Source organism: Grampus griseus (assembly GCF_964374135.1).
Source record: "Grampus griseus genome assembly, chromosome: 20".
Lineage (NCBI taxonomy): Eukaryota > Metazoa > Chordata > Mammalia > Artiodactyla > Delphinidae > Grampus > Grampus griseus.
The window spans coordinates 38,278,953-38,303,038 of NC_139014.1; the positions used below are offsets into that span (position 1 = coordinate 38,278,953).

A 24,086-nucleotide genomic window follows, 5' to 3' on the forward strand; every position below is an offset into this window, starting at 1 on the left:
TTCCGGATTTTGTTGGGAATGGCTGTCCCGTCTAACACCTTGCCAAATCCTCCAAGCCCGGCTTAATTGCCACCTCTTCCCTGAGGCTTTTCCTGCGAGGTAGTAGTCCGGCCAGGCAGGCAGCATGCGGTCAAATCCCTTGTCTACCACTTAGTAGCTCTGTGACTCTGAGCAAGTACCTTGGCTTTCCTCTGCCTTGTTTCCGCATCTGTACAATTCTCACGATAAACCACGTAAAATACTTATGGTTGGAGGGGAGTGATGTGAAGTGGGGCTGCTGCAGGATAGACAGGGACCACGTCAAGTAAGCTGTGTTAAAGATACTGGACTTTTCCCCGAAAGATTGGGACGCCACGGAGAGTTTGATGCAAGAGAGTGGCATGATCAGACTTGCACTTAAAAAGAGCTGTCTGACTTTACATGGATAACCTCAGAGAATCATTTAGGAAGCTATTACAGTAGTCAGTCGATATGAAATATAATAGTAAAAATTGTACCTTGAAATAGAGATGGAAATAAATTGATGTATTTGGGACAAGTATAGATGAATGACTTTAACACTTGTACTCTAGGATGGAGCTGTCCCTGAATGCTGTATGGCAACATTTGGTCCTCAAACAGAAGACATTTTGAATTATAGGACACATTTCCATGGAAGTACATGGATTTTAATAAAAGCCAAAAATGTTGTGAGAAGTTAAGCACTACAATAATTCAAAATAGCCACAGCTACTAGTCATACTTTAAATTTTGTTGCCTATTTAGATTGTGGCGTCTGTTCTCAAAGTGTGGTTCCTCAGCCCGCAGCATCAACGCCACCTGGGAACTTCTTAGAAATGCAAATTCTTGGACTCCGCTTTAGACTTCCTACAAACTCTGAGGGTGGTGCTCTGCAGTCTGAGTTTAACAAGCCCTGAAGGTAACCTTGATGCACACTAAAGTTTGAGAATACCTGCATTGTGGCAAAGAGGAGCCAGGAATCAAATCACACTCATTTCAAAACTGCTAAGGGCCATCCCACCCTTCTCTCTTCCTCTCAAGAGCGAAATGACTGAAGGAGATGTGGTTAGAGGGATAACCTTGGATATATTATAACTATTTTTTAAGCTATTCATGTGTAAAATCCAGCAATTAAGTTTATTTTTAAACTATTTTTTATAAATCTATTTTATTTATAAATCTATTTATTTTTGGCTGTATTGGGTCTTTGTTGCTGTGCACAGGCTTTCTCTAGTTGTGGCGAGCAGGGGCTACTCTTTGTTGCGTTGCGTGGGCTTCTCATTGCGGTGGCTTCTCTTGGTGCGGAGCAGGGACTCTAGGCACGCGGGGTCAGTAGCTGTGGCTCGGGGGCTCTAGAGCGCAGGCTCAGTAGCTGCGGCGCACGGGCTTAGTTGTGCGTTCTTAGATGTGGGATCTTCCTGGCCCAGGGCTCGAACCCATGTCCCCTGCATTGGCAGGTGGATTTTTAACCACTGCGCCACCAGCGAAGTCCCCAGCAGTTACTTGAGACACACCTTACAACGAACAGCCACAGCAGTGAGTGGAGATACCACATTTAACTATCTGTTTTTCATTCTTTGAATACACATTTACTTTGTCTCTGATATGTGTCCAGCCCTGTGCCAGATGCCAGGTGTATATCTGTCATCAAGACAAAGTTCTTGCGGCAATGAAGCTCTGGCTGTAGGAGTTACACACAAAAGCAAGCAAACAAAATACTTTCAGCGAGTCAGTACCTGTTATGAAGAAAATGAAACATGGTCATGGGGTAGAGGAAGGTCAGGAAATGCTTCCAAGATGTGAAGGGTGAGAAGGAGCCAGTGAGAAGGGATCTGGGAGCGGAGAGTTTCAGGGAGAGGAACAAATGTATGCCAAGATCTTTAGACCCCAATAAGCTTGGTGTGTTTCTGGAAAAGACAAAATGCTAGTGTGTCTTAGAGTATAGTGGGTGAGGAGGGTCCTGGTGTGTCTCTGTTGGATACTGCTTGCCTATAACAACAGTAATAGTCTCTTATTCATTCAAATTGACAATAAAAGATTTTAAAGCCAGAAGAAAAAGGAAAGCCACCTATAACGGGGTACATAATATTTATTTTAGATTCATTTGAAAGTCACCGGTTTTATTAAGGCTTCGTGATATTTGCACGGTGTTTATTGCTCCTCTAACAGCCTCTCCCCAGCCAGTCACCGTAAAGCAGGGGGCACATCACTGTTTTGGTTCCTTCCTACTACTGTCACTCCCTGAAGTTCTTCTGCCTATTTTGTTGACTTATTTCCTTTGTGTCCCTCTCGCCTTCTAAAATGTGAGTTCCAGGGTGGCAGGACCTCGTCCACGTGGTCCACTGCGCGACGCTCTAGGGGCTCAGTGAACGTCTCCGAGACACAGCCCTGCTCCTGCGGCACTGGGAGGAGGGAGCCCAGGCGCAGGATCCCGGGAGAAGGTGCCAGTGGAGATCCGGGGACTGCGGACGCCCCGGGGACAGCCCAGCGCCCAGGGCTGTCCTCCAGGCCACGCCCCTCGGGCCCGCCTCCGCCAGCGCGGGTCCCTTTAAGGGCGGCGAGGCCGCAGCCTCGCTCTGGGGCTTGAGCCTGCGCGCTCGTTTCCCGCTCGCCCCGCGCGCCCCACGCGCCACGAGCCCCGCGCGCCCCACGCATCCCGCGCGTCCCCGGCCCCGCGCGCGCCCCCCGCATCCCGCGACCCCGACGCCCGCTCCCCTGTCCGCAGTGTCTCCTCCCGCGGACATGGCCCCGGTGTTCGCGGCGAGCGCCCGCCAGGGGCCATGATCCGGCTGCGCGGCTGGTGCGCGCGGAGGCCCCGCGGCGCAGCGGTGCCTGCGGGGCCCGCTGGGCTGCGCTGGGCGTCGGGCGGGCCTGCCGGCCGCGCCCTGCGGGTGCTGGTGGACATGGACGGCGTGCTGGCCGACTTCGAGGGCGGCTTCCTCAGGAAGTTCCGCGCGCGCTTCCCCGACCAGCCCTTCATCGCGCTGGAGGACCGGCGCGGCTTCTGGGTGTCGGAGCAGTACGACCGCCTGCAGCCCGGGCTGAGCGTGAGCATCCCCGCCCCGGGCGCGCGTGGCCCTGGGAGTCGCCACCCGTAGCACCGGGTCCTAGGGGCCTCTGCGTTCGATAGCTCTTGGCTGTCATCGAGGGCTTCTCAAAATTCAGGAGCACATAAGGCATAATATACCTAACTCCCTATCTTCAACTGACTTTTTAATTTTGGCCTCAAGTCACATTCCCGTTTCTTCCTCTACCTGAATTTGATGAGCATCTTTACCATCCATTCTTTTTTTCCCTTTTCCACCAAAGTGTGGTTCCCAGTAGCATCGAGGTTGCAAGTCTTCCTGGACGGCACACAGGGAGTCGTGGTGGGTCCGGATCTATTCCTTGACTTATCCCCTGCCCCAGCCCACCCAGCTGAGCACCTGAGCTCTGACACCAGGAACGTTCTTAGATCGCTTGGTTTGTCCATTTAAACTACTTGGTGAAAGGTATGGGATCTTGCCATGGACCAACTTAGAGACCTAATGTTTTCTGCTGTCCCTCAACTGGCCACCTAAGGTGGCTGCCAGGGGGAGTTGATGATGATTTTAGAACCTATTTTGTAACCCCAGGTTGCTGCATTCCCTCCTCTGTGAGGCAGACATTATTTTCTCCCTTGTGAGGTGAGGAAACCTGTCCCATGTCACAGCCAAGAAGGGTCAGCCTGGATCTGAGTTGTCTGTCCGCTTGCCAAGGTCATTCAGTCCTGTCCTCTGTCCTCCTCTAACAAGTGCCAGTTGTTTGATTTACAAAAGGCATCTGGACAGTAATTTGGTTTGTGGGGGGGTGGGTGTTCAAAAGGAAATGAAGCACCATTTCTTTTCATTAACACCAGGCGCTTCAGAAGGCAACTTTCCCCTGAGGCTGGGGTGCCGACCTCTCCCACTCCCGATACCTCATTAAAAACTTTAAACCGGAGAAAATGCCCTAGTAATTTTTGCAGGACCAGTAATGTTCTCCCCTGCCCTGTGTGTGTCTTCATTCATAGAGGGCACTCAGCGTTGCCGTCCGGGTTCTTCCTTTCCTCCCAGGGCCGTGTTACTGTGATGCCACTAAGCCTGTTACTGAAATGGAAGTCCGTGTGCCCGATGCAGAGAGGCCAAACAATACCAAAACGTCAGAGTTTGGAACAGAGAAAGGTCTACTGCAGGGCCATGCAAGGAGATGGATGGCTCATGCCTTCAAACCCCAAACTTCCCAAAAGCTTTCAGCAAAGGCTTTTTCTAGGAAAGGTGAGGGAGGGGCGTGGTTAGTTGCTGCAGACTTCTTGGTGTTAGATCCTTTGTTCTTGAGGTCAGGTCATGGTCAGGTAACGATGTTCCTGTAAATCTCCACCAAGCAAATGTTATTCTCTGTTCTGACAAGAAAGGGCAAGGTCTTACGGCGCAATTTTCACCCTCGAAGGTCCAGGTCCTGGCTAAGAGGAGGGGGTCTCTGCGGGGCCGGTTACCCTTCCCTGGAGCGTTCGTCCAGCAGCACCAAGTCTGGGTCCTCCCGCCAGTGCCCAGGCCCGGCTGAAGATGCAGATCTCAGTTGGCGGCTCCCTCAGGTCCAGGTCCCGCAGATGCCACTGCCATTAGGTCGCCCACCCCCGCAGCTCTCCAAGGACAGTGGCTCTTCTAGTCCATTGTGCCAATGTGCAGACTCCGGGTCTAAGGGAATGCATTACTGTCTCCCAAGAACAAGGCCTGGGAGCAGAACTCGGGCACCGAGGAGGGGTGCTCCGAGAGCTCACTGTGCACTGCCGCTCCTGGGAACATTGCAGGCAATGGGGCTTTAATAGACGCACACGTGACCTTTATCCCCAGGCACAGCTCATAGCAGGACCTCCCTGGTCTCCCCTTGACCGAGCTGGCCCAGCATCTGCGTTAAAACCTCCGTGTCAAGCACCCGGCTTCCACACGGAGGCATCCCTGCTTTACAAAATGTGGGTCTTTCTGTGTTTCCTTTGAGCCTCGCTTGCCGAGGGGTGAGCAGGGCGGAGGGGAAGGCATAGCTCGTTTTCACTGACTTAGAATCTTACACTGTTAGGGCAGTTGAATGGGCCTCAGAGGAAGGAAGTCCCTTGACCAGGGTTTCAGGGAAAGTTGAGGGGGAGGGAGGTAAGCTGGGGTGCTGAGGGGAAATGGTTAGCCCTGGGCCACAGCCTGCTTTCCACCACTCACACTGCTTCGCTTTGAGTCAGAAGCCCCAAGTTCAAGTTCTGACAGTATCACCCTGAAGTGGCCTTGAATAAAAGCTTCAGTGAAGCCCAGTTTCCTCATCTGTAAATTGGGGGTGGCAGCTCTTGCCGCTTGTGGGATGTGAGGCTCAGACAGGAGAGGGCATATATTAGCAATAAGTACTGATGTGCTTAAGCCCATGCAGCTGACGACAGTATTGCCCGTGTGACCTCCGTGCACTCCCCGTATGTCGCCGTGGTGGCATTTTTTCGGAGGGTGGTGTTCTGACAGCGGGTGGGGGAACGCTTCCTGCATTGCACACATGGGACATGGTTTCCTGCTTCTCAGAGGCTGGGGGTTGTCACTTTCCCCTTGTCCTGGCCCTGGAAGGGGGTGACATACTGCAGACATGAATTTGGCTGGCAGCGTAAGACGGACACTCCTAGCCGGGCGGTTGGGAGCCACCGTTTTGCTGTGTGACATTAAGTCAATCCCTTCCCCATTCTGAGCCTCGGTTTTCTCACATGTGAAATGAGGGTCTGGATTGGGGGCTTTTAAACTTTAAAAGCAGCAGAATAGTTGTGTGTGTGTGTGTGTGTGTGTGTGTGTGTGTGTGTTTTAATGAAGTATTTTATTGGCATCCCAACGCGTAGCTCAGATAAAGAGCTGTTCTGCCGATGTGATGCGGAGCCTGGAGCTCTGCTCGGTCTGCCTTCTGCCCGCACCCCCATCCCTCGTGGCACGGCGGTGCTCTGAAGGGCCTGAGCTCCTCCAGCAGTTGAAAGTGAGATTCCAGTGCCCTGGCAGGACCCAGCCCACCCTCGCTGCCTCCAGGGGGCCTCAGGCCTTTAGAATCAGGCAAACGTGTGGTTCCTGGGGGCCAACCTTCTGTCCCCGCCAGCTCCAGCAGGGCCTGTAGCAGCTCTGGCTTCAGAATCCACAGCCCCAGCACCGTAGCTGGTCCCTGTTGGATCCTCGCAGAAGCTGGCTGCCTCCTGCAAAGGGGCCGGAACACACGCCGGTGCCAGCTCCCACCCTTCCTCCCCTGGGAGCTGCGTCCTCGCGGTGTGGGCTCGCAGGGTGCTGAGGACCCTGGACATCACCTGCACTTCTCCCCTTCTCAGGAGAAGGCGATCAGCATCTGGGAGTCGGAGAATTTCTTCTTTGACCTCGAGCCTCTGCCAGGCGCTGTGGAGGCTGTGAAGCAGATGGCCAACCTGGAGAGGTGAGTTTGTCTCGGCCCAGGGTCCGTGCCCCTTCCCGTATCACGTCACCTCTGCTTCTCGTTCCTCACCCTGCACGGGCCTGCGCGGTCCATCCTCACGGGGCAAGTCTGTAGGCTGTTAAGATGCTTCCATCCAGTAACTTGGGAGAATGTCGAGTCTAATTTGACGGGGTTCACTGGGTGTTCAGGGTTCATTTATTCAGCAAATAACTGAGAACTGACTGTCAGATGCCTCTGGGCACCAGCGGGTCACAAGCGAACAAAGCGCATTCCCTGCTCTCCTGGAGCTTACAGTCTAGCCAGAGAGCAGGTGTTACATAGAGCATCACATCCGGGAAGACAACCACGAACTGGGATCAGTGCTGAACACAGAGAGCCAGGTGTGTGCAGGGGTACGATGGGGAGACCTGGGAGATGGGGTGGGGGAAGCGACAGCAAGAGGATGAGGGGAACGTCTTCCTGGTGCTGTGAGCTGAGGCCCCCGCCCGTGCCCAGCGCCCATCGAAATTCAGTGGCACTTACAGCGCTCCCCTGAGGACCTTAAAAAAGGAAATAGCCTTATTGAGGGACAGTTCACATCCCCTGCACCCACGTGGCTTTTAGCGGGTTCACAGAGATGTCCAAACAGCCCCATAGTCGACTTCAGCACGTTAACGGTCACTGCGCATTCCTGCTGTTTCTGGACAGCAGCCTCGGCAGCGGGCTTTGCTGTCTCTGGATTTGCCCAGTCTGGACGTTTCACTACGTTTCTTACGATACCTCGCCTCCCGTGACTGGCTTCTCTCACTCAGTATGATGTTTCCGGGTTCATGTGTGCCGCCAAGTGAATCAGCACCTCATCCCTTTTCACTGCTGAGTGATTCTCCATGTGTGGTTATGCTACGTTCTGTCCATCCGTTCCTTAGTTGATAGATCTCGGGTGTTTCTTCTTTTTAGATGTGAAGAATAACACTGCAGTGAACGTTCACGTACGAGGGTTTTTGTGGCCGCATGTTTTTATTTCTCTTAGATGTGCACCAAGGAGTGGAACTGCTGGGTCATATGCTGAATCCAAACTACTTTCAAAGCAGCTGCACCATTTTACATTCTCAGTAGCAATGTCTGAGGGATCCAACTTCTCCCCAGCACTTGCCATGGTCTTTTTTTTTTTTTTCCTTTTTTTTGCGGTACGCGGGCCTCTCACTGTTGTGGCCTCTCCCGCTGCGGAGCACAGGCTCCGGACGCGCAGGCTCAGCGGCCATGGCTCACGGGCCCAGCCGCTCCGCGGCACGTGGGATCCTCCCGGACCGGGGCACGAACCCACGTCCCCTGCATCGGCAGGCGGACTCTCCACCACTGCGCCGCCAGGGAAGCCCGCTATGGTCTTTTTGATTCCAGCCATTCTAGTGGGTGTGCAATGGTATCTCATTGTGGTTTTAATTTGCATTTCTCTGAAGACTAATGATGTTAAGCATCTTTTGGTGTGCATATTAGCTATTTGTATATCTTTTTTGGATAAATGGTTATTCAAATCCTTTGCTAATTTTTTTTCAATTTATTTGTCTTTTTTTGTTATTGTTAACTCATAAGACTGCTTTATATGTTCTGGATAACAAGTCCCTTGTGAGATATATGACTTGCAGATATATCAAAATAAAAAGTTCGGGTTTCAAAGTTTTTATTTTGATATAATTCAATTTATTTATTTTTTTCTTTTGTCGTTTGTGTTTTTGGTGCCGTATGTAAGGATCCTTTGCCTAATCCAAGGTCACAAAGATTTGCTCCTGTGTTTTCTTCTAAGAGTTTTATAGTTTAAGCTCTTATATTTAGGTCTTTGATCCATTTTAATTTTTGCATATGGTGTGAGGAAGGGGGTCCCACTTCCTTCTTTGTTGTGTGGAAAATCCAGTTGTCCCAGAACCATTTGTTGAAAAGACTCTTCTTTCCTCTGTTGAACGGTCTTGGCTTCCTTGTTAAAAGTTAGGCCGCAGATGTTAGGATTTACTACTCTGGTCTATGATTTGAACCTGATTTACACCAGAATAATGTACTGTAACTTCTTCCACCTGTAGCAAGAGCCTGGCGAGGCAAAGAATGTGTATTTTTGCACCGAAGCTTTTAAAACCTCTGTTCTTGTCTGGATCCTCATTTCCTGGACCACGTTCACCAACTGTATTCTGGGGAGCTGGATGGCACGGTGGTTAAGTCTCAGTGTGAACTGGAGTTAGACCGCTTCTCCAGAATTGACCCCTCAGCAAGTCTCTAAACTTTCAGTTTCTTCATCTGTAAAATGTGTGCAGTGTAAATGTTAGCTGCCACTGTTACTATTCTGCAGGACTTAATAGGTGTGCAACAGAAGGGTGTTCTTTTTTTTTAATATTTATTTATTTATTATTTATTTATTTTGGCTGCACCGGGTCTTAGTTGCGGCATGTGGGATCTTAGTTCCCTGACCAGGGATGGAACCCGGGCCCCCTGCATTGGGAGTGTGGAGTCTTAACCACTGGACCACCAGAGAAGTCCCGAGAAGAGTGTTCTTTGACCAAAGCAGCATGGGAAACATCAATGAGCGGAGTCTTTCCTGTGGGACTTCTCAGAGCTTTTAGTTTGTGGACGTGCATTGAGATTCTTCAGGGGGCGGCAGAGGAGGAAGCTTTCTTTATTTTTAAATTTATTTTTATTTTTGGCTGCATTGGGTCTTTGTTGCTGTGCGCGGGCTTTCTCTAGTTGCGGCGAGCGGGGGCTGCTCTTTGTTGCGGTGCGCGGGCTTCTCACTGAGGCAGCTTTCGGGGAGCACGGGCTCTAGGCGTGTGGGCTTCAGTAGTTGTGGCGCATGGGCTCAGTAGTTGTGGCTCACGGACTTAGTTGCTCCGTGGCATGTGGGATCTTCCCAGATCAGGGCTCGAACCTGTGTCCCCCGTGTTGGCAGGTGGATTCCTAACCACTGCGCCACCAGGGAAGCCCCAAGGAGGCAGCTTTCTTCTCGTGGGTTCTGGCCCGGAGCACTTTTTCACAGCTGCCCTATTAACGCATTCGCAGAAATTCCAGTCTGAGATGTCCAGGTTGAGACCACACCACTGGTCCTTTACTTCCGCTTTGGCACTTAGCGGGTGGGCGATTCTGACGGTCAGTCCATGCCCAGAGTTTGGGCTGAGAGAGGGGTCTAGCGGATGGCTAATCAAGTGGATGGCTCTGTGTCTTGTGCTTTGTGCAGGAAATGAGCAAGGTGACGTGTTAGAGGTCACCGGGGAGGGGCTACTTCAGGTGCAGATGCTTCTCCAAGGGGGTGATATCTGACGTCAGACCTGTAGGATCGGAATGAGTAGTGAAGGGCGGCGGGGAGCAAGGGTACAGGCCCTGGGAGGGGAAGGGGTTTGCTGACTTGGGTAGCAAACGAGACCAGGAGGGTGAGGTTTCAGTGAGTGTGGGGCAGGTGGGATGTGGAGGAAGAGGTTGAAGAGAGAAGGGTGTCATCTAACTCAGGTTTTAAAAACATGGGCTCGGGCGCTGAGTTCGGCATTTCCTTGGCATTTCTCCAAAGAAGAGCTACAGATGGCGATTAAGGGCGTGAAAGTTTGCCTCAACATCGTTCGTCCTTAGGGAAATAAGGCAGAACCACAGTAAAAAGCCGCTCTGCACCACTAGAACGACTGTCGTAAAAAAGATGGACGATCGTGGGTGTAGCCAAGGATGGAGAGGGCTGGGAATCCTTATCGCAGGTGGTGGGATTGTAACTGGCGCAGCTGCCTTGGAAACCGCATCCTCAGGATGTTGGATACAGAGCCGCCTGTAACCCAGCAGTTGCACCCGAGAGAAACGGAGACACAGGTCCACGCGGACCCTGCGCACGGGCGTCCCCAGCGCCACAGTTCCCGGGTGGAAGCGGCCCCACTGTCCATCCGTGGTAGCATGTAAACTGAACGTGGAGCATCTATACGAGGGACGTTACTGGGCAGTAAAAAGGCCCACAGTTCCAGTGCCCTTGAAAACATGACCCTGAATGAAAGAAGCCAGTCGCAAGAGACCATGTACCGTGGGGCTCTGTTAACATGAGATGTCCAGAACAGGCAAATCCACGGAGATGGGAAGCAGGCGGAGACCCAGGGTGCCCGGGACGCCACGCCCTCTGCCCGGGGCCTCAGTCTGACGCAGGCCTCTCGGGACTGCTCTCCAGGGATCCCATCCCCCGTGGGCTTGGCCCGATGAGACAGTAGGTGCCGCTCCGGGGGCAGGCGCCAGCTCGATGAGGACAGGGGACCAGCTGGCACTGTTGGCGGGCGCCGGGCCCCGGGCCGCGGGAGGAGCTGGCGCAGCACAGACCCCGAGGGTCCACCAGGGTCCACAGGAGTGCGTGAAGCCTGAGCCGCCGGCCGCACCCTTGACCTAGAGACTCCGGCTCGGCTTGTAGGTTTCCTGCCTCTGCGCCGTGTGAGGCCCTGATGTACGTCCCTTGAGTAGCTGGCTCTGGTCCTGTAATGCCTTCCTCGCAGGCTGGTACTCGCTGTTTCTCGGCATTTCCTGTCACGTCCCAGGGACGGCCGTTCCTCAGCTCTGCCAACCTTTATGGCTGGCTGCACGGGGCTGCCCTGTGGTTTGCCCGGCCCTGAGCTGGTGTCGGGCCGGGGCTGGGGTCACACGCGGCGGCCGGGGCCGGGGGGACAGGGCATCGCAGGCCATCGGGGACCGGGCTTGGGCAGGGGGACGCCGGCGCCCAGCCTCACCCTCCGCCTCTCCCCCAGCACGGACGTCTTCATCTGCACCAGCCCCACCAAGATGTACAAGTACTGTCCCTTCGAGAAGGTAAGACGCCTGGGGTTGGGCCTCTTCTCGCTTTGCCCCACGTCCCAGGGGAGGGCTTGGACCTGCACCCATGGCCGCCGCCTGCTGGGGCTGCCCCTCCTCCCGTCCAGCCTCCCGGGTCTGGGCCAGGGCCTCCTCCCAGCAGAGTCTGCAATTCTGCTGCGCCCTCTGGGTGGACCTGGCGAGGCACCAGGTTCTGTGGGAAGGTGACCGTCCCCGTTGGTGCAGCATCGACGTGAAGGATGGGACGAGGAGAGGATGTGGGTCGGGGAGGGGCTGGAGGCCACCCAAACCAAGTATTTGGGCACGAAAAGCCTCACAAAGGTGAAACAGTGAAACTGCACTTTGCTCCATACTCACTTCGTCATCTTTATGGAAAGTAGGTAGAATGACATAAAACTGAGACTTCTCTGGAGGCTGGGAACTTGCAGGGTTGCCAAACCCAGAGAGATGGTCTGTTCCCCGGGGGTGGGTTCACACCAGAGGTGGGCCCAGGGATGCTCCTGCCCCGCGGAAGCCAAGGGGCTTCCCAAGTCTGGGAAGGTGGGGCTCGGGGGCCGACCTCGGCAGGGGTCCAGCATGTCCCCTCGGGACCTCTCCTCGCCCGGCTCCACGTGAGAAGCAAACACACACGGTCAGCCAACGTTCGGCGCCTCCTGCGCTTCACACGGAAGGGATGCGCCTCATCGGGGCGTCGCGGGCGCTGGCCTCCACCGTGCGCCTCGTGCTCAGGACGCCCCTCAACCCGCCAGGACCGTGAGTGCAGCTCACCTCGGGGGGCGAGTGGCTCGGCTTGGTCAGCGGGGTGGGCTCGGGCCTGGAGGCGTGTCCAGTCCCCAGCAGAGCAGTGAACTGGGGGCTCGGCATCCCCTGCACGCTAGAAGTGGGCATCGTCCGGCCCCTCGTGAGACCCCCGGCAGAAGCTCTGGGAGTAGCCAGTGTGTTTCCACAAGCCCCCAGATGTGCCGTGTTTGAGAACCGCCGGGCTGGGGCAGCTGTTTCAGCCAGGGCTGCGGTGGAGGCGGGGCTGGCTGTCCGGCCCTCGGGGTCCTCGTCCCTCCCCCAGGGTTCAAGTATCATCTCCCTGCCGACCATCCGGCCCGTGCAGCCTCAGCCCAGCGCTCCCCTCTGAGCTCCAGATGGCTCCGACCTGGTGTGTCCGTCCCAGGGGTACCGACGTCCTTGTCCCACGTCCGCCCCTCCCTCCGAGGCTGGAAGCACCACCCTTCTTACCCCTCGGTACCTCAGCAAGCCTGCTTCCTGCTGATGCTTTCCTTCAAGCACACCTCTGTCTACATGGCCATCTGGGGAGAAATGCTGACATAGCCTCGGAGCTGCCCGTGCATTTCGGCTCCACACGCACACCCCCGGGGGTGCGGGACATGTCCCGCTGGCCCGACTTTAAAGCCTTTAGTTGTCTCTGCAGCAGCTGTGTCACCAAATGCTGCTCTTCCCTGAGGCCATGGAAAGACCTCCTCCCTCGAAAGTCTGTCCAGTAACTCTTTTGCTGCGTGTGGTTCGGATTCGGTTTGGGTGGTCTTGACAGATTCTGGTTCGGGAATAACACCACCACTTTACCTCGGATGGCTCTGTGTTCGCCAGGCCGAACTGTTTCCTGCCCGAGTGTCTTCAGGGACCAGACTTACGATTGGGTGGAAAACGAGCCACCTTCCCTCCCCAGCCCCACCCCCACAGCGGTGCCCTCAGACCCTGGCCCCCACCCTGGCCGGGCCCGGGAGTCAGACGAGAGCTCTGGGCCTCAGACCCCCCCACCCAGCCTCTCAGGGCCTCCGTCTCATAACCAGTGCGGTTGTGCTGATGCCTCCCTGGGTCGTAGGAAGGATGCAGAAGGCGGCATTCACGACCTTGCTAGCAGTAAACGTCACCCCTGTGTCTTCTCTCCGGCCCAAAGACCCCCACCCAGCACGAAAGAAAGAACCTCGGTGCACTTTTCTCAAACCAGAAAGCCTGGGCAATTTCACGGTGGATTATTTTTTCTGCATTCTTGGATCCTGGAAAAATAAGTTAGGTGCAAATTTGCCTATACAACTTCAATTAAAAACTACGTTTTGAAACGTGGTAAATTTTTTTTAAAAAAGGAAGGAAGGAAATTCTGCCAACTATAGATACTTCTCTAACTTATTTCCCAAATTTTCTCTGATTAGCCGTTACTTTTGCAATAAAAAAGTAAATGCTTTTTTGGTTGGCAGTCATTCGGCCAACGTTTACTGGGCACCTGCTGCAACGCTAGGCGTCTGGGGCTTAAAAGAGCCGTCTCTTTGCTCTCGGGAGCTGAGGACAGTGTGGCAGGAAGAGAGACGGTCATCACTCTGTCACAGGCTCTGTGGTCCCCCAGGAAGGAGGCCAGGGCAGGTTCCTTGGGGAAGGTAAGAATTGGGTGGAGTCACGGAAACGAGAAGGCAAAGCACTGGAAGGACAAGTTCTGAGTAGACCTGATGCGGCCGAGGAGAGAATCTCTGAGCTTAAAGGTATCTCAGTGGACACCCTCCAAACTGATGAGCAGAGAGGGAGCAGAGCCTGCCTGCCCTCCCCCCGGGGTGGCCTGGAGACGCAGCTCCGATGGCTCCCCGTGGGCCTGGAACGCATCCGGGCGGGACGTCCGCGCCCTGCCCCCCACCCTCGTCACCCCCTTGTTGTACCGCCTCAGAGCCTTCGGGGTGCGCACCTGCCGCGCGGCTGTTGTGAGGCTTCAGTGCAGGGTGCGACGGGGCCCTCGGAGCAGCTGAGCTGGAACGGGAGCCCCGGCCGCCCCACCTCCCCTGGCCGCGCGGGGGCTGCCGTGCCCCCGTCAGGGCCTCTCCTCCCAGCCGGAGGCCTGGGATGTCCGCGCCCTGGCCCGGTGGACGGCCCAGGGGTCAGCTCGTCTGCTGTCAGTCCAGCTCAGTGTGGAGACTTAGCCTCGCGAAGCTGTTTTGTGAACCTGACAGCCCCCTGTTATCTTGTGATGGGGGGTCTTCCTGAGAAGGTGGCCAGTGTGGTCGCTTGCATGGGGTCCTCCATCTGCTGGGTTAGGTCACTCAGGAGCAGGGCGTCGGGGGAGCCCCCGGCACTGGCACCATCTGCTTGAGACCCTCTCCCGCTCCCGTCGTGGGTCCAGTCCTCACGTGGCCTCCGGACGAAAATTCATCGGGTAGGACAGGAGGACGGCCAGTCTGTAAGGCGTTGTTTCGACGCGCCTTGGAGCTCCGTCCCCCTTTCCTTGCCCTAGAGCCTCGCCGCAGGGGCCGGGGCGTCTGCTCGGAGCCACGATTCTGCCGCCTTGTGGCCGAGGGGCCGGGACGGTCCTGTTGTCCGCTGAGCGTGGCAGTCTCCCGGGGTGGGCCCCTCTTGCAGGAGAGCCAGCTGTGCCCCCTCACGGCTCCACCTCCCCCCGCCTGCTGTCGTTCCAGTACGCCTGGGTGGAGAAGCACTTCGGCCCTGACTTTCTAGAGCAGATCGTGCTGACCAGAGACAAGACCGTGGTCTCCGCCGACCTCCTCATAGACGACCGCGTGGACATCACAGGCAAGTGGCCTGCAGCGGGGGAGGGGCGAGCGTGGCGGCCAGGCCTCACGGCCCCTGACTCCCCTCACTCATCAGACATGTGTTAGGCGTCACATCCAGCCTTAAGCCGCGCGTGGAGCGAGACAAGATTCTTCTCCGCGTCCGGCCTCGGAAGGGGCCCCACTGGGAGTCAGGAAGAGTGGGTCCTGCCTCTGGGGTAACTCGCTGGGTGGCCTCGAGTGAGTCCCTTTACACCTTGAAGCCTTGCCCTCGTGCAAAATGAGGGCTGGACTCTGGCTTCCAAACGTTTGTTTTTAGCAACAGAACCCCTCCCTTTTTTTTCCCCAGAAGTAATTTGGACTGAACCTCATGTGTTAAAGCAGAAAGGCAAAGCCTAATCTCTCTAGTTGAAGGTGGTTTGGGAGCTGTGTTTGTCCCTTTTGCTGATGGGCGACCCCCTCCCAAAAAATAAACAAACAAACCTTGGATTTGCCTAGAAAGGAGAGGGGAAACTTATTGGTTCATCAAACTGAAAATCTGGGGTAGGAGGGCTTCAGGCACGGCTGAATCTAGGAGCTCAAACAACCTCCGTCAGAATTTGGTTTCTTTATCTCCTGGTTCTGCTGTTCTCGCTGTGCCTGCATACTCTGGCAGATGCTCCCCTCCTGGTAGCCATCACTAGTTTCAGGGTTAAATCCTATGCTTTTGGACACCTCAGTGGGAACATTTGAAATATTCCTTCCCTGATGGTTTTTGGAGCTGGCCTGGGAAACATGCCCATCTCTACCCCGGTCAGTGTTCAGAAGGTAGAATCCACAGGTGTGCCCGCCACCGACCTCCCAGACCATATGGTTTCCCTAGGACAGTCAGGGCACAGTGCAGGGGTGGGGGAGGCCATGACTTCGAGGGGCCCAGGGACCCACTCAGCTTCTGTAGGGGAGGACGGGCGTACCCTCTTCCGCAGGGGAGAGGCCGTACCGGAAGGGCAGGTCACCACTGGTGGCGTCAGTGTGGACTCAAGGGACTGAAGCCTGCGGGGCTTTTGGGGCCCACGGTCAACAGCTGGTGACGGAGCTGGTCCAGACGGTGCAGGATGGCTGGGCACAGGGGCGGGGAGGGCGGGTGTCTTGAGGCTCAGCCTCCAGCAGAGGCCGCGGCCGTAGGGAGCGCGTGGTCACTGTTTGCCGAGCACCCGCTGTGGGCTCTGGGGCTGCGAGGGGGCCCGCGTCCAGCCCCCGTGAGACAGGGCTGGTGCGATCGCCTGGGGCCCCGACATGGGACTGAGGTGCTGCTTTCCCCCCAGGGGCCGAGCCGAACCCCCACTGGGAGCACGTGCTCTTCACGGCCTGTCACAACCGGCACATGCGGCTGCAGCCCCCCGGCCGCAGGTTGCACTCATGGGCAGACGACTGGAGGGCCGTCCTGGACAGCAAGCGGCCCCGCTGAGCTGGCTGAGCCCCGGCCCCGCACGTTGCCCGGCCTGGCCTTACACGCACCTCGGGGCAAGCCTGGCCCAGGGCCCTGGACAGGACACGGGCGGCCAGGCCGACCTCAGGCCTCCGGTCAGGGAGGAGCCCGGGGCGTTGTTCAGAGGGGACAGCCCTCCCCTCCCTCAGGGAAGCCCCTTCCCCGGCCAGCAGCCGCCTGGTCTGAGGGTGACGTAGGAGCAGGTGGGGACAACCACCCCGCTCTGAACCACGGCCCCTGCTGCCCGGCGACCAGGGGGTCTCCCCCGTGGACCTGCCCCGGATCCAGCAAACACGGTGCGAGTTCTGGGCCGTGCCAGGCTCTGTGCCAGGGGTCCTCCCTGGGCCCCGCCTCTGACCGGCTAGAGGGCTCTGCCCCCCTCCCGCTCCCCCCACCCCGGGGGCCAAAGGCTTAGATGTTCGCTGAAGGCGTGAACAATAAATGCTGTTCTCTAGTCCCAGCCCCAAGGTCCTCCGGCATCTGGCCCCCGGGCGCCCAGCTGTCCCCCTGCGCTGCTGAGAGCCTGGGTTGGGGGTACAGCTTGGTGGGTCTGCCTCACCACGGGGCCGCATGGGGCCGGGAGGGACGGGCCCGGACGGTGGCGCAGGTGGCAGCGCTGGCGGCTGCGGTGTCCCCGGGCGGGAATTGGCCTCGTAACCGGCCACCCACGGCCCGCGCTTTCTTGCCCGCTCCTGCCCCCACTGTGCTCCCCACGGCTGCTCTCCTGGGACCCCCTGGTTGTCCCTTGGGCCCCGGGGGTGGGTCGGGCAGGAGCAAGGGTGAGGAGAGCGGCTGGTGGGTCCCAACTGGAGGGTATCAGGGCTGCATCACATGGGCTGGAGGCCCCTGGCCCGAGCAGGGTAGTGTCTGGAGGAGTCCCGGCCACCCTGGCCTGTGGCCTGGGAAGGAAGCGAGACCCTGGGACTCCGGGGGCACAGGAGAGCAGGTCACACGCGCCACGGGGTGTGTCACCTTCTTCCTGGGCTCTTTACTCTGCTTGCTCGTGCCGGCGGCCAGCAGCGGCCTGCCCACTGGGCCCTCTGCACCCGCCCTCTGAAGGCCTCCCTGCTTAGAATGATCAAGTCCGAATGCCCCAGCTCTGGACCGTCCGGGACCGCAGCCTCTGCCTGATGAGAACTGCGCCCTCCCCTGGACGTGGCCACCTTGTTCAAGGCTGTCTTGGGCTCTGTCGGTTTCTCAAGCGGGGGGGCTGGGGAGGGGCTGGGGGGAGGTGCTTCCTTCATGCAGAGATGTCCTGGGGAGGGCCATCCCTCCCCGTCCCCGGGTAGTGTTGTTGGCCCCGCTGGCGTAGCCTGTGCCCTGAGATCGGCTCTGGGACCCCACGTCTGGTGGGCGGACCTCTCAGCCACAGGGAGACACCTCCGCGGGGTATGCTGAGACCCCCAGCCTGCGCTCCCGGGCCTCTGGTGCAGTGCAGGGTATGAGCAGGGGTGGGGTGAGGCCCAGCCAGAGCCCCTCCCTCGCATCTGGGCTCTTCCAGCTGATGGCTGCCCTGGGTTTTAACGGCCAGTTCAGCTCAGCTGGAATCACTCACCCCAAGGTAGAAGCCACTGCAGCTGCCTAATCAGTTCAAGGAGAAAAAAATCATTGCAGGGGCCACGGTGTCTGGCTACTTTCTCAAGGTGCCAGGGAGCAGGGGGGCCCCTCCCACCAGGTGACATTGACGGAAATCTGGGTGGAGGAGGGGAGAGCCCTCCTGGCCCTGGCGGGGGTGGGGGAGGCACTGCAGAGGCCCTGGGGCTGCCAGTGAGGGAGCTGGGCGGGAAGGAGATGGCCGGACAGGCCTGGAACCTGGAGCAGAGGGGGGCATCGGAGGTGGTGGCTGTGACGGGCTGGGCCATGGGCCGGTACTGCCCTCCTTGTGAGGCAGGACCGTGGGGCTCTGTGATTCCCTTTTTGTCAAGCAGGATACACCTGCCTCATTTAGATGAAGGTGAGTTTCTTCAAACTTGAGGAGCACAGGTTTTGCTTCTGGACCCTTAATGACCTGCAGAAAAGGAAGGCCCCCTCCCATGGGTGACACGTCAGCTGGGGCCCTCGCCTCCTCCACTGGCCTCAAAATGCCTCAGCTCTGTCGAGAGCGGAGACTGACCCCTTTGAAAATATTGTAAATATTCTGGACTTGAGGCCCAGAGCCCCTGGGAGGAGCAGTGGCACCAGGTCTGGAGCAGAAAGACTCAGGATGGTTTCTTCACTGTTCTGGGTCACAGTTTCCCCAGCTGGGACCCATCCCAGTGTCACAACCCCAGTAACGACAGTGTCCTCGGCATCCGCCATGTCCCGGGAGCTGACGCGCACTTTACGTGGCCTTGTAACCAACCACCTCCCGTGGCTGCTTCCACTTACCCGGGGGGCCAAGGGTGCGCCAGGTGGTGCAGCCGTGCTCTGGGCCTCCACACAACACTGTCCCCCGCTCCAGAGCCCCCTGTGGCTCAGCTGTCCAGGACAAAGCAGAGTCTGGGCTCAGGGGCTGGGCCTCCATCTGGAGATGAGACTCAGGCCCTTGGCCTGTGGCAGAAACCGAAGACAAGTCCTGGAAGCCGGAAGGTGGCGGTGGGCAGCAGTCTGACATGGGCCTCAGTCTCCAGGCCGAGGCAGAGGTGTGGGGAGGGGGGTAGAGGGACAGTCCTGTCTCCCCCATTCACCATCCAGGGGAAGCCATGAGTCCTGCGGCCCCAAAGGAAGGTAGGGCCGGAGCCCATGGGATGAGGATGTAGGAGCCGGCTGGGTGGGTCCCCTCTAGAGGGAAAGGGCAGGAGGGGCCTCAGCTGGAGTGAGCGAGGGCCAGGCCCCTGGGGGTGCCCTGCCCCCTCCAAAGTGTGAGAAAGAGGATGGACGTTCCAGCAGAGACTCTGGCCAGCTGAGGAGGCGGGTCCCACACAGCAAGGCCGAGGTCGTGCCCCCAAGGTCCCCCCACTCTGGCACAGGAAGGAAAGGACTCAGGGTCCCTGGGTGCCTGTGGAGGTGGTGCTGAGGATGGATGAGGCCGTAGGCTGGGGGCTCATCGGGTGACCACCACCGAGGGGCTGAGTGACCCTGGGGCCGAGTCTGGCTGGGCCGAGGGCACCTTATGTCCCTGCTGCAGGCATTTGGATCAAACACAGGCTTTACTTTCTCAGCTTCAGTTTTCAAAAAATTAAAACGAGCGCACCTGGCCTTCCCTGGTGGCGCAGTGGTTGAGAGTCCGCCTGCCGATGCAGGGGGCGCGGGTTCATGCCCTTGTCCGAGAGGATCCCACGTGCCACGGAGCGGCTGGGCCCGTGAGCCGTGGCTGCTGGGCCTGTGCGTCCAGAGCCTGTGCTCCGCAGCGGGAGAGGCCACAACCGTGAGAGGCCCACATACCGAAAAAAAAAAAAATGAGCGCATCTTACCTGACCTCGTGGTCACGTGGGAGGATGGATGACCAGGCCCCAGCAGACCCAGCGCCTGGTCCAGATGTTCCCTAGGCAGGGATGAACACGGAGACCCTCTGAAGAGGGGGCATCGCCCCTCCCCCCAGGGAGCGGGGGCATGCTCCTGGGAAGAACCTGAATTAGAGGCCAAAGAAGCCATTTTAGGTGGAAAGACACTGAATTCGTTTTAGCTGTTGATTAAAAGTGATCAGTTATAGTGAATAATGAACATGTACCTGCAGGTCTGAGTTTTAGTGTATTTACATTTGGTCCTGCCCACACCCAGCCCAGGAGGCCAGGGCTCAGAGAGGGTCACAGGTGAGCCCGGGCCACCCAGCACAGAGCGCTGGAGCCGAGCTCAGCCCCCAGAGCTCGGAGGGGAGAGGCAGCAGGAGGGGCTAGGAACTGGGACCCTGGAGGCTGGGGCCTGGTTTATCCCTGACTTGCTGTGACCTGGGCAAAGCCAAGTCTCTGAGCCATTTCCAAGGTTGGTCAGCTTCTGCGAGAAAGGGTTGCAGGAAATAGGGACGTTTATTCCACAGCGCGGCTGCTTGGTGGAGGAAGTGGATTTGCTCTGTGAAACAAGGTGGGGCCTGGTGGCCGGAGCCCCAGTGGCCAGAGCTGGGGGCTCTGGAAGCTCTGACGGGGACCAGGGGCGCCAGTCCTGGCTCGAGCACCAGGTGGCAGCACAGCCCATTGAAATGGATGCAGGGGGGCGCGTGCGTGCGTGCGTGCGTGCGTGCGTGTGTGTGTGTGTGTGTGTGTGTGTGTGTGTGAGAGAGAGAGAGAGAGAGATGGGGGTGCTGGCGATTACTGGGGGCACAGGCAACTGTGGGGAAGGAAGCGCAGGTCCCCTAAACTCCCTCCCAGCCCCCTGGACCAGCCCCTCCTGCCCTTTCTCCCAGGCCACTGGGGACAAGGTCGGACCCTGCGTGTCAGCAGGCTGAGGACCGTGTCCAGCCTGCCTGGCCAGCAGAGCACCCGCCACTCTCACGACCTCCAAGCGGCTGAGACGTCGTCCTGCTTCCGAGTCAGGAGCGTGCGCGGGTCCAGGCGGCCTCGGCACGTGCCTGACCACCCCCCAGACGCCCACCACCCCTCCCAGTTCCTGGGGCGCATCTCTCCTGTGTCTTGCTTGCATTTTCATTCGGAGGGTTTTCTGCACCCAGCCGACCCCCGGCCTCCTTGTGGGGAGTCAGGCCACCGTCTTCCCAGCCCTGTGCGGTCCAAGGGAACGAGGGCAGGTCTGTGCCACGGCTGCCCTGTCCAGGGGGCTGGGCCTCACAGGGGAGAGGGGCAGGCCTGCAGGCTCAACAAAGCTGCTTCCCTCGAAGACTAGGCCACAGCTGCGGCAAATGACAGAAATAGGACCAATCACCTGCCCAGCCAACACCTCGGCCCTGTTGGCAATTTGGATGAAACTTTAAAAGAAAAATTATTGATTCGATTCTGCAAAGCTGGCTTGGACCCACAGACTGAGGCCTAAGGAGGCCGGAAATGATCTGGGAATTTTTCACGTAGAAGCCAGGAGAGGTGTGCGGCCAAGGAGTCGCCGCCGGGGAGGACAGGTAGCGGGTGGTGCCGGCCTGTACGGGAGCTGCAGTTCACACAGATGGACACCGGATGGCACCAGAGAGCCAGCTCTGGCGGCTCTCACCTTCCGGGGCCGGAAGGAGCCGGGCACCCAGACCGCCCCTGCCCCGGGTTCTGGACTCATCGTCCTGGTTCTGGAAACTCCTGTGGGCAGGGCCTGGGCTGTGCACAGAGGGGACCCCAGCTGCTGACAGCTGAGTGGACGGTACGTGAAAGCAGAGGCCTTGTGGCAGTTCGGGCCCCAGGGACAGACCAGGGCGGGAGACTGCGGTCCACGTGGGCCCAGCTGGGGAGGGCCGGGTGCTGGGAGACCTAGAGGGTCCCTGTACTCCTGGAGACTCCTCTGTGGCAGCCCAGCCTCGCCTCCCGTCTCCCGGCCTTCACAGGACCCCATACAAACCAGAGGTGCAGATGGGAGCCCTCAGACGTGTTTACAGACTGACATATTCTTTCAGGTGCCCAGGGGTCTGGCCCCAGGCCAGGGTCGGGGGGGCAGGGGCGTCGGCCGCTCTGGTTGGGCTCCAGCTCTCACCCCTGTGCGAGCAGAGGGTTCATCCCCCACCCCCCAACAACCCAGGCCTCCTGGACCCTGGTGGCAATCGAGCCCCTGACCTCTGACCTAAACAAGGGCCGCCTGGCCGCGGCCCCATCCTCCTCTGACCTCCTTGGCACTGACTGCCTGAACTCAGACCCTGGGCAGGGGGTGCCCACTAAGTGAGTGGAAAGAGAATCGAGAGCAGGGGGAAAGGCCCCATATTCCTGGAGCATCTGCTGGACGTGAGCCACGTCGTCCATCTTCCCACGTGACCACGAGGCCAGGTGAGATGAGTTCGTTTTAATTTTGTGAAAACTGGAGCTGAGCGGAGCCTGATTTCGGTCCAAATGCCAACAGCCATGCCCTTCCCAGCGTCCACAGCTGCCGCTCGGGGCAGGGATGGGAAACCCAGAGGCGCACAAGGAAGGAGGCCCCAGTGGTGGGTGACTCGCAGCAAAGCCCCCCGTGGTCCCAGGTCCCCAGCGCACTGAACAGCCGCCCCCTCTAGGAGGTGAACCTGCAACTGTGCGGAACACCTTAAAGGTGGGGGCAGCTGGGCCTGACGGAAGGAGGGAGCCTGATGGATGGGGGCTGCTGCCAAACGTGAGAGGAGCCAGAGACCCTGGACGGTGTGTCTGGGGCTCGAGGGGGCCCGGCCCGCTGCAGGATGATGGTTTAGGGCACCTCCATGGGAGCCACCAGGTGAGTTGAACCCTCTTCCCCATCACCCCCCCAACACACACACACACACACACACACACACACACACACACCTGGGCCAAGCAGAGAACACAGGCATCTGGGGTTGGGGGGAGGGAGCGTGGGAGCCAAGCTGAAGGGATGGGCATGGGCCCCGATGACCGGCACACCCGGGGGGTTGGGGGGCCCCCAGCACAGAACATCGGACATTGTCTAGGGGTGACTCTGGTCTCACACGCGCTGGGGGCAGGCTGTGCGGCTGGGGTGAACCTCAGGTACAAACAACAGGCATCAGACACCTGAACAAGTGAACTGATACCAAGGAAAGGGGTTAATGTGATGAGAACAAGAAATTAGAACAGGCATAACTGATATCCTTAGACAGAGGTGATAGGACACTGGACCCTCAGAAAGGCCAACTAGAGTATTTGGAAAATTAAAATCTGGTCACTTGAAAGAAAAAATGGGCTTCGTGGATGCAGCTGCAGAGCAAATAGACAAGCCAGAAGATGAACCTGAGGTTGCAGCACAAAAGGACAAAGGGGCGGAAGGTGCAAAATAAAAGTTAGCAGACATGGGGAATGCGCTTCATTGCTAGTCCAAAGGAGACAAAAATGCAGGAGGAAACTTCCCAGAGCTGAGAATGAAAACGTCCAGAACTCTGACTCAGAGAGGTCACCAGGGCCACCAGTGGGTTGGAACAGGGGGTTGAAGTGTGACTACGTTCTAAGTATTTACAGACAAAAGCCAGACAGCTTGCAAGACAATGTAACAAATGCTAGAAGCAAGAAGAAAATGCGGTCATTGTCTTCAAATTTCGAGGGAAAATAATTTCACGCTCAGAATTCTATACCCAGCCAAATGTAAGAATAAAAACCCTTCCTGAAGACATGCGAGGCCTCAGATGGTCTGGCATTGAAAACAATTCCTTTTTGAAAATATTACCAATTGATGTGCTCTAGCAAGAAGAAAAAGCAATCCAGGAAATGGAATACAAGAAACAATTGATATGAGGACTTCCCTGGTGGTGCAGGGTTTAAGAATCTGCCTGCCAATGCAGGGGACATGGGTTCGAACCCTGGTTGGGAAGATCCTACATGCTGCGGAGCAACTAAGCCCATGCGCCACAACTACTGAAGCCCACGCGCTCTAGGGCCCGTGTGCCGCAGCTACTGAGCCTGTACTCTAGAGCCCATGAGCCACAACTACTGAGCCCGTGCGCCACAACTACTGAAGCCTGCACGCCTAGAGCCCACGCCCCGCAACAAGAGAAGCCACCGCGATGAGAAGCCCGTGCTCCGCAACGAAGAGTAGCCCCCGCGCTCTACAACTAGAGAAAGCCTGTGCACAGTAACGAAGACCCAACACAGCTAAAAATAAATTTAAAAAATTTAAAAAAGAAACAATGATGAGCCAGGAACGGACAAAACTTGCTAAATCTAAAGAAGTGTGGACTGCTTAAGAATTAGTAACAATCTGGAACTAAACTCATAGTAGACGTTAGCAACAAATGAGGTTGGGGTCTGTGGAGCGGAGGGCAGTTGCTGAAGCTCTCACTGGACGTAGGTTCAGAATAAGTCTAGCACTGGTAGAATAAAATTCGCTATGTGTGTGAAATGTCAAGGGACATCTCCATAAAATAGAAATAGAATACATAACTTCAAACT

General features: G+C 57.3%; 1 protein-coding gene across 1 annotated transcript; it reads left to right on the plus strand.

Moving 5' to 3' along the window:
- The first annotated feature begins 2,575 nt into the window (after window positions 1-2,575).
- Window positions 2,576-16,602, plus strand: NT5M (5',3'-nucleotidase, mitochondrial). The gene is made up of 5 exons (XM_082680005.1): window positions 2,576-3,047; window positions 6,329-6,429; window positions 11,148-11,208; window positions 14,619-14,733; window positions 16,016-16,602. The coding sequence occupies exons 1-5, from the start codon at window positions 2,781-2,783 to the stop codon at window positions 16,156-16,158; spliced, it is 687 nt and encodes a 228-aa protein (XP_082536131.1). The 5' UTR covers window positions 2,576-2,780; the 3' UTR covers window positions 16,159-16,602.
- The last annotated feature ends 7,484 nt before the right edge of the window (window positions 16,603-24,086 follow it).

Excerpts from the sequence above, each read along its gene's own strand:
- NT5M (XM_082680005.1), top strand. The coding sequence starts at position 2,781 with ATGATCCGGCTGCGCGGCTGGTGCGCGCGGAGGCCCCGCGGCGCAGCG. Across the intron at positions 6,430-11,147 it reads CAGATGGCCAACCTGGAGAG|CACGGACGTCTTCATCTGCA; the intron begins GTGAGTTTGTCT and ends CCTCTCCCCCAG. Across the intron at positions 14,734-16,015 it reads CGACCGCGTGGACATCACAG|GGGCCGAGCCGAACCCCCAC; the intron begins GCAAGTGGCCTG and ends CTTTCCCCCCAG.